The 12582-nt window shown below is 46.9% G+C and overlaps 1 protein-coding gene across 6 annotated transcripts in view; it reads right to left on the minus strand.

The window, feature by feature from the left end:
* Positions 1–12063: 12063 nt before the first annotated feature.
* Positions 12064–12582, minus strand: part of KIF25 (kinesin family member 25) — a 40807-nt gene continuing 40288 nt past the window's right edge. For all 6 annotated transcript variants that reach the window (XM_053974564.1, XM_053974563.1, XM_053974568.1 and 3 more), the window contains one exon: positions 12064–12462. In XM_053974564.1, the coding sequence (XP_053830539.1) occupies positions 12305–12462 (158 nt within the window). In that variant the 3' untranslated portion in view covers positions 12064–12304. The remainder of the gene's footprint in view (positions 12463–12582) is intronic.

A 12582-nucleotide genomic window follows, 5' to 3' on the forward strand; every position in this document is an offset into this window, starting at 1 on the left:
GGACCCATCGTGTCCCCCGGCGGTTCTGCCCGGCCCGCCGCGGGGCACAAGGGCCGGCGCGGCTGCCGCCGGGCCGGGCTGTGCGGCAGGGCCGGGCCGGGCCGGGCCGCGCGGGGGCGCCCGAGGAGCGCGGCGGCCTCAGGGCCGGGCAGGGCCGGGGCTCCGGGCGGGCCGGGGCCGGCAGCTGCCGAGTCACCTCGGGCAGCTTCTGTCAGCGTTCTGCCGGGTCCAGGCTGACCGTCTCCCCTGTGACGGGGCAGCCCGGGGTGATCGGTACTTGAGTGAGCAGAGCCCAAAGCCAGCGGTGGCCGTCGGGTCCGCACTGAATGCCGCACAAAAGCGTAATGGAGTGGTTCCCGGCCTCGGGGGCCCAGCTCCTGCACTGCGGAGAAAGCTGATGCCCTTTAGCTTCTGGTCACCCTTGGCACGGGATAATTTAGCCGTGAAACGCTGATACAAGTTCAGACCCTTCCCTCCCTTTGACAAGTTGGTTTAAGAAAGGAAACGGGTTTAATGGGATAAGAAATCCCAGGGGCCCGGGCAGCTGCACCCTGAGATGCTGTAGCTGGGACAGCATGGAGGTGTGTGCGTGCTGAGCCAGCTCTGCGCCTTCTGTGTCATGCACGGGCCATGCTGGGACAGGACGGGTGTGAGGGAGCCCCAAATACCACGCGGGGAAGCGGCTTTTCTCTCCGACTTGGAGCGAGCTTCCTTTCTGCAGAACCTCTGCAGTGTCAGAGCAGCACCACTGGGTATTTCCCTTAGGTGCACCCAGGAAATCAGATGTACTGAATTTTTAATGGCATCTGAGTGCCATTGCAATCACTCGCCCACCATCCAACTCTAGCTCCATGGTCCATTTGGGTAGCTGAATATTAGGCTTGGGCTGCTGTTTGTTCACAGCTGGGCCCTTCTGCCCTTGCCTTCGGCCCATTTGGAGCAGGGGCAGCTGGCACAGTGGCTGAGCCCAGAGCTCGGTGACACAGTGCACGGGTGCCTCTTACACAACACCCTCCTGGCATGGCACACTGGGTAGCCCCGACTGGTGCAGGGCTTCCGCAGGAGTGGAGCTCAGGAGAGGCTGAGTCTGGTGTCAGCAAGAATGCCTTTGGTCAGCAGGGATGGGCTGGAGGAAGCAAGGAGATGATGGAGAAATGTACAGAAAGGGTCTCGTTTCACTTCTCTCATCCAAACAACATTTTATAAAGTAAACCCAGCTCAAAGTAGTTCCTGTCCTTCCTTTGCTGGCACTGAAGCTCATTTTCTGGGGGCACACTGGAGTCTATAGTCATGCTGTATTTTCATGCTGCCAGTCAGCCAGGTACTGGCTGTATCTGTCCTTCTGAACCCTGAGTTTGTCTCTGCAAGCAGGAGATTGTAGTTGCTAGAATAAGATCCAGATAGCAAGCCTTGCATGGGAAGTCTGTTGTTCTACTGCAGAGATGTAATGATGAAAAATCATATTTATCTTTTCTGGCAGACTGCAGGGGCAGCTGAGTATGGGTTATTGAAGAACATAGCTGTGGTATTTTAAAATTCTGCTTTGTTTTTACTCCTGGAAATATAAACATCACATTTTTATTTTAAATCTCATAAATACATTTATACCAATCTTTGTTTTTCTTTCTTCAATCAATGCCATTCTCATATGCAATGAGATAATTGGATATGGTATATGCTGCTTTCCAATCTGCAGCCTTATGTCTCAAGCCACCACGTGGAAAATACCACTTTAGTAACAGCAGAGCATTCAGTGTAGGAAAAATCATTTTGTGTTAGCCATGGAAAGCGTTTAGCCCCTTTGCTACAACCAGATGACAAACAGCTGAGCTGAGCTGTTTGACAATCATTGCAATGGAGACCAATTCCCACATCCATGTTCTCCACCCTTGTAATAGAGAAAGCCTTGACTATGGGTCTCTGTCAAATCAAGGACTTTCAGACTGGAAGAGTTGCATCAACGCAGCCCCTCCCTGCTTTTCTGCTCAGTGCAGGCTTTGGGGTAACCCTCCCCTCTGCACCCTCTCAAACTCAGGTGCATTCAAAAGAGCTCTGGCTGTTGGGATGGAAATTCCTGAGCAAAATCTTATACTGCAGGAAGCCAGGTACTTTTCTCTCCTCCATGTGAAACTTCTGGGGATGAGAGGGAGGAAGTTTTTGTCCTGTTCTGAGATACCAAGTGCTGGAAATAAGGACTGAGATGCAGTTTATTGTTGTTCCTGACAGTGGTATTGAAATCTTCCCTGTCTGGCACTCCTGATCTCTAGGGTTAAATGGCTCTCTGGGTGTATGGGAGAGGCTTGGGAAGCCAGCCTGGATTTTACCTGTATTGTCCCCTGAAGTGGATCCTTAAACCCTCTGTGTTTGCAGGACCAGTGACACGAGCAGTGTTCCACTCCTCTCCTCAGGTGCACATAGTGCACCACTACTGCTGTCAGGGAGGGTTTTCTGCCCATATGGTCTTTCTGTGGCTAATGCAAACTTTCCACCTATGGTCTTTCTAGTCAGACATGAAGAGAGGGCTCCCGTAATTCCTGTGTTAAAGTGCTATTGGATTATGTGATTCATTTTTGGGAGCTCATGTTCTTGGGATGGTCAGGAAGGACGTGCCAGTCACCAGAGTGGGTGCATTAAGGCCAGCGAGGCACCCGGGGGCAGGGGACAGTGTTAGTATTGCCAACTTTGTCCCCACATGTGTGCAGGTGTTGCAGTGCTCTAGGTTTTCTTTGGAAACCCAGATCCCTGAATCATGCTTCTGCATAAGGCTTACAGCTTGTAAGAAGGAAAACAAGGAATGCTTCTCAGCATACCTGGCTGAAGGGAAAATTTGGCAATAGGAGAGATTAAGGGCCTGTGCCAGAAGGGCAATAGAGAGCCTTGAGTACAGGTATGTTTTGGAACATCTAGATCCAAGCCCACACTTACACAATGCCTTGAGACTGGGAGTGTGGACAGCTCCCCTGGAGCGGCTGTGCCCCCAGCCTGTCCCAGCCCAGCCTGGCTGGCAGCACTGGCATTCAGCTGTAGCCATATCCTGCAGCAGGGTTTGGTGTGGGAGCAGCTGGGTATGACTTTGCTTAACATGTGCTCTGCAAATAATAGAGAGGGTACAAACCATTGCTTTTCAATCTGCTTCAGCACAAACCCATTTGAGCTCCAAAATTTTCAGCATTACTACTGAAAAACATAGGGCAGCTTAGGCAAACTTAGGGAGAGCTCCACAGCCATAATGTCAACTTTAACCTGTTTTCAGGATAAACACAGGCAGATAGGAGCTCTTACAGACTTCTTTTTCCCAAGGACACAGCTGAGCTTTTGGACAACCCAGTATCTTTAAGGTTAACAAACTTTAAAGACTCCTCAAAGCTGCTGCCTCAGACTGCTACTGCCACCATTATGGCCTTGCTTCATCGAGGTAGTCCTTAGCTCAGAGCTGCCTCTCTAACTCCAAGCAGGTACCCACAAAGCTCCAAGTACAATTTCTTCCCATTTCAGGATGAATGGTTAAAACAGAGATCCCCACAAGGCATGGTGACAGCAGGGACAGTGAGGTGGTGACATCCCAGGTATGGAGGAGCATGAAGTGGTTTCTGGTGTCTAAGCCACTCTCCTACACCTGACAGCAGAGACCACAAAGTGCTCCTAGTGGCTCAAGTGTTTAACTTGCTGCAGCTGGTAGCAGGTCCAGGAGGAGGGAGCTCCAGAGGAAGGCAATCGAGGCACAGGAAATCAGCTGTCTTTCTGATGCAAAGAGCCAAGTAAGAGAGAAGGGCTCAGCAGAAGCTCTGTGAGAAGTGACCAGAAAGCTCCAGTGTTGTGGTCCTGTGGATGAGCTGCCCAGGGGAGAAGTAAGGAGAGCCTTGCTGGGGTAATGGGGCAGGGCTTGTTTGCTTCCTAGTCTTTTCCAAATGTTGTTTGCTCTAAGAGCCATATTAATTTCTGGAACGTGTCCTGCAAACTGTTTCTACCTTCCTCCTATCTGGTGTCTCCTAATGGTGAAACTGCTGACTCTTCCCTGGGATGTGCTGGTGTAAGGAATAACTTGCAAGGACTAGAGGACTACAGGCAGCAATGACATGGGTGAGGGCAGCAGTAACCTGGCAGACCTTGATAGGTCTTCTGTGCTCTCTGCATCGTTTGGCCAGGGCTTATTTTACTCCTGATTGCCCTTATTTTATCAAGTCTGTGGCTCTTGTGTTGCCTGGAGCTTGGGATTCTCATGGGAAAACAGCTCTGCAGTCCTGGTCTTTTGAGCTGCAGAGGACTTTGGCCTCAAACATGTCAATTGTCCAACAGTGTCCTCTCTCAGGGCACATGTGCTGTGATTGCTGAGTTCAAACTGGGTGCAGCCCTGTCTGGATTTGGGCCACAAATGCCTGGCAGTGTGAGCAGCTGGGTGAAGGGGACAGCAGGATGTAGCAGTGGGACACCTGCAGGGACTGATCTGGTGGCAGTGCCACTTTGTGAGTGTGGATGGGAGCACTGGGGCCCTTCTTTAGGGGCCTCTCAGATCTGCTCTGTCAAAAGCAGGTGCCTAAGCTGAGGCTCTGGCCAGGATCTGGCAAAATCTCAGCAATGAGGATGGGACCTCAGCTGCGTGGTGCTAAGTGCCAATGAAATCTGATCTGCCAGGGTTGTTTTCAGGACTTCAGCGAGTCAGCATTTGTATGAGTCAGTGTCACAGCATCTCCACTATCTCGTGCCTGGCATTACTTTATCAGAGCTCCCTCAGGACTCTGTGGCCTTTTCCATTTTTCCCTTTCACTCCTTTTGGGAAGTAGATGGTGTCCAAAAGTCCCTGGCCTTTTTTTGAAGTTGGATACTTTTGCTTTCTTGTGTCTGTGGTAAGCTTGTCTTGCCTTCAAGCTCCCCATCACCCCACCCCCTGTAACTGTGACCCAGAGGTGGCCCAGAGCACACCTGGCTGCAGGACTCCTGTGTGCTGTCTGTGCCTGGCCTTGTAGTGTGTAACCTTCCCTGGCTCTCCCAGAGCATTTGGGGATGTTGGGATCCTCTGTGCTTGGCTGGTCTCTCCAAAACGATGTCGTGGGCAAAGGCAGTTGTTCCTGCTTTGTGCCACACCAGACTTGCCTGCAAACAGGCAGAGGTGTCCTCAGTGGCACCACCCCTTCCCTGGCTTGGCAAGGATGTTGTGCAGAGAGACCACTTCACCATGCCATGGGAGTGCAGGGCTCACTTCAGGAGAGACACAGCATGAGTACACCTCCAGTAAGGCGAGGTGGATGGAGAAATAATGAGTGGAGAGAGCAGCTGTTCTGTTGGTCTGAATATGGCCTGAGGTAATACTTGTAGCTACTTCTAAGCTCATACAAGGCCCACAACCACACTGGGTGCAGTCCTGGTGATGTGAGGATCAGGAGCAATACCTGTGTGCTCCGCTCCCCCAGGTGTTCCGTTTCCCTGCTGTGTAACTTGACCAGGGAAGATTTCTTTACCAGGACTCTTCCTGGGACTGTGCAGGTAGTTTGCTTATTGTCCTCTGCTCCATGTCCCCAAGGAACTGCACATTTTAACATTTTTATTATTCACCAGTTCTTCTGCCCTATGTCTGTATGGCACAGGAGCTGAGTTCATGACATGCAGCTGGGACTGCAAAGGTTGTGACATTTTGGTGTGTCTGGGTTTATGGGACAAAGCTCCTAAGAAGGGTTTAACATAGGCCTACTTGTGCTGGAAAACTGTAGGCCTATTGCTTGCATCCCACGTCCTTAAAGTGGCTGTTGTGAATTCAATGTGTCCATCAGAAGTCCTCTCTCCTTGTTCACGTGGGCAAACAAAAGGGCTGATGCTGCTGAACGTGTAGGTACAGCTTCTTGTGTTCAGGCATCACAGTCACATCCTGCCCCTTGCTGTTGCAAGTGTTATGCCAAATCTAGCAGGTAAAAGAGATTCTGGTAAGGAAGCAGAAGTCAGCCTTTCTTCTGGATGGAGACTGGGCACGTCTCTCCATAACACAGCATCAGTGGGGGTTCTCCAGAGGTACAATGCCCTTTATGGCCCCTTGTCTTCACTGGAGACAGCCCAGGCAGAGGCTATTGCATTGCCTGGCACCTTCCCAACAGCTGGGTTATTGTCCCTCTGGGCTGAGCCCTGTGCCATCTCCATGAGGTGTCTCTGTTTAGATACTGCAATATTGAAATGCCTCTTGTAAACTTTGTTCTGTCTCTGTTGGGAAGTGCTTCCCACGAGAAACACACTGTGAAATAACTTGTCAGATCTGACTATTTAGGTTTGGTTGCATTAGGAGACACTGAACATTGGCATGGTAAATACCTGCTAACCATTTTCCATGGATTCAGCCTTGGCAGCAGAGCCCATCAGAGCAGCATGGGTTCCTCATCTACCTCCTTTCTAGGTAGCTTGTGGATGAGTGCATGCACCCACCCACACTGAGCCACCTGCCTTGGGGAGGGTGTGGGACATGGGTCAGGAGAAAAGAACTGCAGACACTTGGATCTCAAATGCAAACAAAACTTATTAGAGCATGTGTAATGCACATTATGACAGGAACGTTGGTGCTGCTTGCCAAAAGGCTGGAATTATTTGAGGCCCAGGACTAAAGCCTAAAGAAGCAGTGCTCACTAGTGTATTGGTTGCCCTGCAAAATGCTCCCATTTCTGAATTGAGTTGTGTGTTTTTCCTGAAGCTTGTATAATTTAAAAGAACAGATAAGAGACTGTAGTGGGCAAAGTCTCTGTGTATGTGTGCATACTCAGAAGGAGGTGGAGGAGGCTCATGCTACAAAAAATCCAGACATCTGAAGTGAGGGAGGAGCTATCATCTTCTGTCTCTTGGATCTTCAAAGCTTCTGGTGTGGCTTCCAAAACTTTTCATAGTAGTGGGGTGGGGCATTTTTGTTGATGGTTCCTTTAATTTATTTGTTTTGTCTTGTTTTATGTAGAAGAGGGACACAAGTAATTAGTAAAGTCCAGAGGAAAATGAAAAGGAAAAGCACTCCTGGTGCTGCTTTTAAGTGAATAGCTGGGCACTGACTCATCCCAGGCAGGATAGCAATTTCATGTAACAGAGTAAGAGGGGATACGTGTTGGAGGAGATACTTGCAAAAATGAACCCAGGGGAGCTGGGAGAAGAAGGGGGTGATAATTTGACTTAACTGAGGTTCCCCAGGGAAATGAGCAGAGGTGCAACTTTAGGCTTGAAAATCTGTGGATACGATATGCTAATCTCATAAAATACATGCACGAATTCAAGGCGGCTCAAATTTAATCTTAGATTTTAAAGAACTAAACAAAATAAAAAGAGTAAGATGCATTGCAAGATAAAACCTGGTTTGATAAAAGTGGGTGTACAAGAGGGCAAAAATAGTTGTAGGCAATGTTTCCTCTCTCTTGTGTCCTTCAATTAGATCCCCCTGTGCCCTCCATTATATGATATGTGGCATTTTGATCTGGCTGGGGCTATGGTTAATGTCCTTGTTTAAATGCCAAGTTGGTTTTGTGAAAGGCTGCCGAACCTTTGGCATCCCTGTACTCTGGGCCTGTTTGCTCCTCCATGATCAGATGCTGCTGCTTCTTTTGGCTGGAAGGGACTTGCAAGCCCATCAGCTTGCGACTGTTTCTTTTTAGCAAAAGCCAAAAGCCTTTTCCAGTAACCACTTCATTCTGCCTGTTCCTCACATTTTGCAAGGGTTTGGAAAAGTGCTTCATAAAATGGAATCAGCAATTTAATAACAAATTTTTGTGAACCTTCCAATGCTGATTATGGTTTTTCTAGCCTGGCTAAAAGCAGGCTCTCTTTGTGGTGTGGCTGCTGCCAAATCATGAAGCCACACATGGAAATTAAATATATAATTTTCATACGTCAGCATAGGTCAAGGTTTTGTTTAAGAGTGGGCAAAAGGCACTGTCTGGTTTAATTACTGGTTTGTTTTAACCCTGCAATGATATGCAGCTCTCTTAAGCAATGGTGGATCACAGTGCTTTCTTGGGCTCTGCTGATAAGAGTGTTCCTAGGTGATGAGGAAGATTAAGGGCTTGTCTGGAGGGGGGTGCAGAGTGCTGTGAACTGCACTGTGGGTTTAGCACTCAAAGCTAAAAAAATTGTGAATTGCCCTGTACAAAGATGTATCTTGCAGGTGCCAAATAAAACATCTTCAGAGAGAGCTCTGGAGACCTGCTCCTTTGCCATGTGATCTGCTCTGCCTCATTTCATGCGATCTTGCCCGGCTCTGAAAGCTGCAAGGGAACTGGGGACATATTTGCAAAGGCTGAAAGGCACGTGAACCAGCACTGCAGAGCTGGGCAGGCACGGTTCAAGGCTGAAAAACATAAGTGAAAATCCTCCACAGAAGTTGTATGTCCTTCAATATCAAGTCCTTGAGCAATCAGTTTCCCTGGCTGTGGCAAACTGAGAGTTGGTGCTCTAAACCCTTTGCCTGGACTCCCTTGATAGACTACGGAGGCAGAGTTCTTGCAGAGTTATTATAGATCTATTACTATAGATCTACAGTAACTAGATCTATCCTGTTAATCCCTTTCCTTTGGCTTCAAGTCAACCACCAACCTCAGCTGATAAATTCAGTCTGTAATGATAAATCCACAGAGAAATGTGGGCACCAAACTGTAATTTTGGGCCTAATTTTGGACTTGTACTTTAAAGGTCATTGTGTGATTCTAGTTAAGTCTAGATTTCTGCTAACTTTGTGTAGGTTTACGTGTACACATATCTGTGTATATTACCTTAGACAAGCACTTGCTGCTATTAGGCCTTGGGGATTGATCTGGCAGAGTCCCATTTTCCTTGCCCCATCTCCAGATTTGCTAAATGACCTTCAAGCCAGAGCATTTGCATGTACTGGGAGAGACAAGAGCTCAAAGATTTGTCTTTGAACTGGATCCAAAGTTTCTCCTTCCTGGGAGGATGCTTGGCCTATGGGTTAGGAGTTTGGAAGCTGCTTCCACTTTTAAATAAGGTGCTCTGGGGTACATCTGCACGACTGTGGGACCCTGGGCCTTCCAGGCAGGTGCTGTGCTGGTCAGGCTTCACACCATTGGCTCCTTGGCCGCCTGGACACTAAACCAGGATGCGGAGTACCAAAAGTATTCATGAGAACAAATTCTCTTGTGTTTGCTGTGGTTTCTGCAGTGGGCAGGCTCTTGGAGGAAGAGTTGGAGGTTTCTGGATACTGTTGCTGAAATTATTTGCTCAGCTCCTCTACAGGGAGCTGCATAAATTCAAGAGGAGCTCCTGAAGGCAAATCCCTTGGGTAGCTGGGGTTTGTGGTGCCTTGCAGCATCATGTAGGTTTGTGCCTATTTCCTGGGGCCAGCCAGGGGACAGTGCGAGGTGTGACATAGGTAAGCACCAACTGAAATGTCACAAGAGAACTTGTCAGGGCCCAGGGGAGGAGAATGAGAGCCCAGCAGTGGAAGGTTAACATGCTGACTGACACCAAGGCATGTGGATCATGCATAGGAAACAGCACCCCTCTATACTGAGCTGCTCTGAGACAGTGACCTAGTGACTTGTCTGAAGCAGGGTTGAGAGTGCTCCAGCTTCAGTGCCCCAAGACACCGGCTGAATGCTACACGCACTCATGGACTTCACTGAACGGATCTTCTCCTTTATTTTGTTTTAAGTTGTTTTTACTCTCATTTGGTTGTGCCCCTGCCCTTGCAGAGAGCAAAGCTGTTTTAGCATATAGACTACATGGGCACTCTTAAGAACAACCACCCTTTCCCTGGTGCTTATGCCCTTCTATCTCAATATTTCAGAATTCTTTCAAACATCACCTTTCTTTCTCCTAGTGTTGGTATTTCAGTGTTTCAGCTTTACAGTGCCAAGATAGGACTGGTTTATCAGGATAGGCTTTAGTCAAAAAGGGAAACCTTGAGGTCAGCTCTGTGAATATCTATCACATCTGCTTTTCTAAAATAGATGTAATTTCAAAGCAGAAAATACCTAAACACTGAAAAATTACAGAAAGAAGTACAGGGCCTTGCACGTGCTGTTTTGCTTGCTCCCCAAGACATAAGTTACATGTCTGAATATCCTCCTTTGGCAGGCCTGAGTGACTCTTGGGACAGAAGGCAATTCAGCTTAGACACATGAGTAAAGCCATTTCACCCGTACAACTTTTACCCTTCTTCCCTTCTGACACTGTGATTGAGCAATCACATCTCTATAACCCAGGAAATTCCAAACCTGAAAGTTGTTAGAACAAAATGTTAACCCTGCTGCCCTGCATATCCTGTACACTCTGTGTGCAAGTCAAACAGTGAGCGATATGCTATGCTGACAAGGAAAACAGGATTAGGGAATGCTGCATACTCTCAGTTTGGCAGAGTTAATGTTAATGTAGAAACTTAACCTTTTTGCTCATATTTGAGGGGTTTATTTCTCTGCTTCAATAATAACTACTGCTGCTTTTCTCCTACAACAAAGATTATAAATAAATCCAAAGTTTTGAAGGGCAGTTTTTCAGAAAAAGAAAAGAAAGAACAACTCATGGCAAGTTGCACTTCTGTGTAACACTTAAAAATGTCAAATCCTTAAAATACTTGAATTTACTTTTAACTACTGGTAGAATCAGCCCTTGTTATTTAACCTCTCTTTGAGCTGTAATCCAGGCTGCTTTAGTAACCCAGCTGTCCAGAGACTATGGTGTGCTTGAAGCTGCTCCTGCATTTTGTTTACCAGGCTGATCTTCCTCGGTCTGACACTTTCTCACCTGAGATTGCTTTACTGACCACTCAGCTTCCTAAATTCCCGTGGCCCGATTTGTTTTCTACCTCTCTGATACTGCTGCAATCAGGTAAAGTTAAGGCTTTTTTTACCCTCATGACATTATTTAGGATAGCAAGTGTTATTACAGCTCTCTGGTTCAATACTTATGTTCTGAGCACTGCAAGCAACACAGCAGCTGTTATATATTCAAGGGTGAAATTCCAATAATAGTATGCTACATAATCTCTGGGTAAATATTTGTGCTTGTGAAGGTTAAGTGACTTGGAGTACTATAAACTCCAGCTTTTGGGGCAGGCCACTGCAATTTAAGCCTTCTTGCAGTGACCTAACAATGACCTCTCTCCCAGTCTAGGGGCAGAGTAATTGCTGGTGGAAAAAAAATTGAGAGGCTCTTGAGGCCTCTGCCGAGCAATAATTTAGTGCACCGAACACATCAGATGTTGCTTGAACCCAACTGTTCATCTTGGACTTACTTCTCACCTCTAACATTATTGCTTAAACTTCCTTGAAAGTTCTTCCAGTGTCACTTCATTCACAAACCCTGCATGATGTTGTCTCACCATTGGTGTAAAAGAGTGAAAAGCCTCTTGCAGGTGACAAACAGCATATCACAAGCTGGTGTTTTGTGTTTTATTTATGTGGTTATCCTTTTTTAATCTGAAGGCACAGTGTCTTTTTTAATCTGAAGGCACATCACAATCTGAAGGTTGTGATGTGTTTAATTTGCTTCAGAAATGCAAGTGAAACAATAGGCCAGATTACTACAACAGTTGTACAAGTTGGGCCCCATTAGGATCTGTAGTTCAGGGCCTCTCAGCATTCATGGAGCAAAAATACCCCCAAACAGGCAAAGCTGTGGGTTTAATGAACTCAGCAGAGCTGGGACTCATTCCAACTATTTAACTTAAGTGTGTTTTCAAAAAGTTGTGTAATCCCTCATTTGCTTTCTAAGCTACATTCCAGAGGGCTAACAGATATAGCCTTACTTATTTTTCTCCATCTCAGTAATGCCATTATTTCCTACCTAAAACCGGAGAACAAAACTCCATTCAGTACAGCTGATGGATTCCTTTACACTCCTACCTGTTGCTAGTGCATTAGGAACGACCCCATCCATGCCAGATAGAAAAGCAATTAAAAAATGATGTGTCTCATTTTTAATCCAAGCTGGGAGGAAGTATTTCACTTGCTGCTATGAAGCACTGGAATGATATTTAGACTCCTGGCTTTTACTGAGAAGACAGAATGCATCCTTGGCCTTTCAGAAGCAAACCACCCTAAATCAGGGCCCTGTTGACTTAGGGCAAGCAGAATTAAAGAAACACATCACCAAAGCCATGTCTTATAGGCCAGTTTATTTCTCTACCATTCCACCATGGTGGGTAGCTGTTGTCAATACTTGCTATTATCTCTGGAGCAAGAACATCATTAGCAGGTTTATTGCTTACTATTGCCATGCCGAGGATTGTTTATTTTAGCTGGCAGTTGATATCTAAAAGAATGGCTTAAGGACAACAATATACATTTCAGTCTGAGGAACTCATTAATGATACTTTAATCCATAGGAGTCTTAGGTTTTATTTTCCTTTACTCGGCACTGGGAAATTTTTCTTCTTGACTTGTCCTCTCTGAACTTGCCGAGCACGAGTTCCAAATCCCAGAGACTGCATTGATTCTGTTAAGTACTTTTGGCCAGGAGAGATGCACAGCATCACCAACAGTTTAGCATCACCTCCTAAAAGCAGGGGAAAGACAAAACATACTTATTTACCTCATTATTTTCAGCAAGTTATACATTATTACCATACTGATCTATGCAAGAGTGAGCACAGGTTACCATTGCTTTCATGAAGCA

Source organism: Vidua macroura, chromosome 3, assembly GCF_024509145.1.
Source record: "Vidua macroura isolate BioBank_ID:100142 chromosome 3, ASM2450914v1, whole genome shotgun sequence".
Taxonomy (NCBI): domain Eukaryota; kingdom Metazoa; phylum Chordata; class Aves; order Passeriformes; family Viduidae; genus Vidua; species Vidua macroura.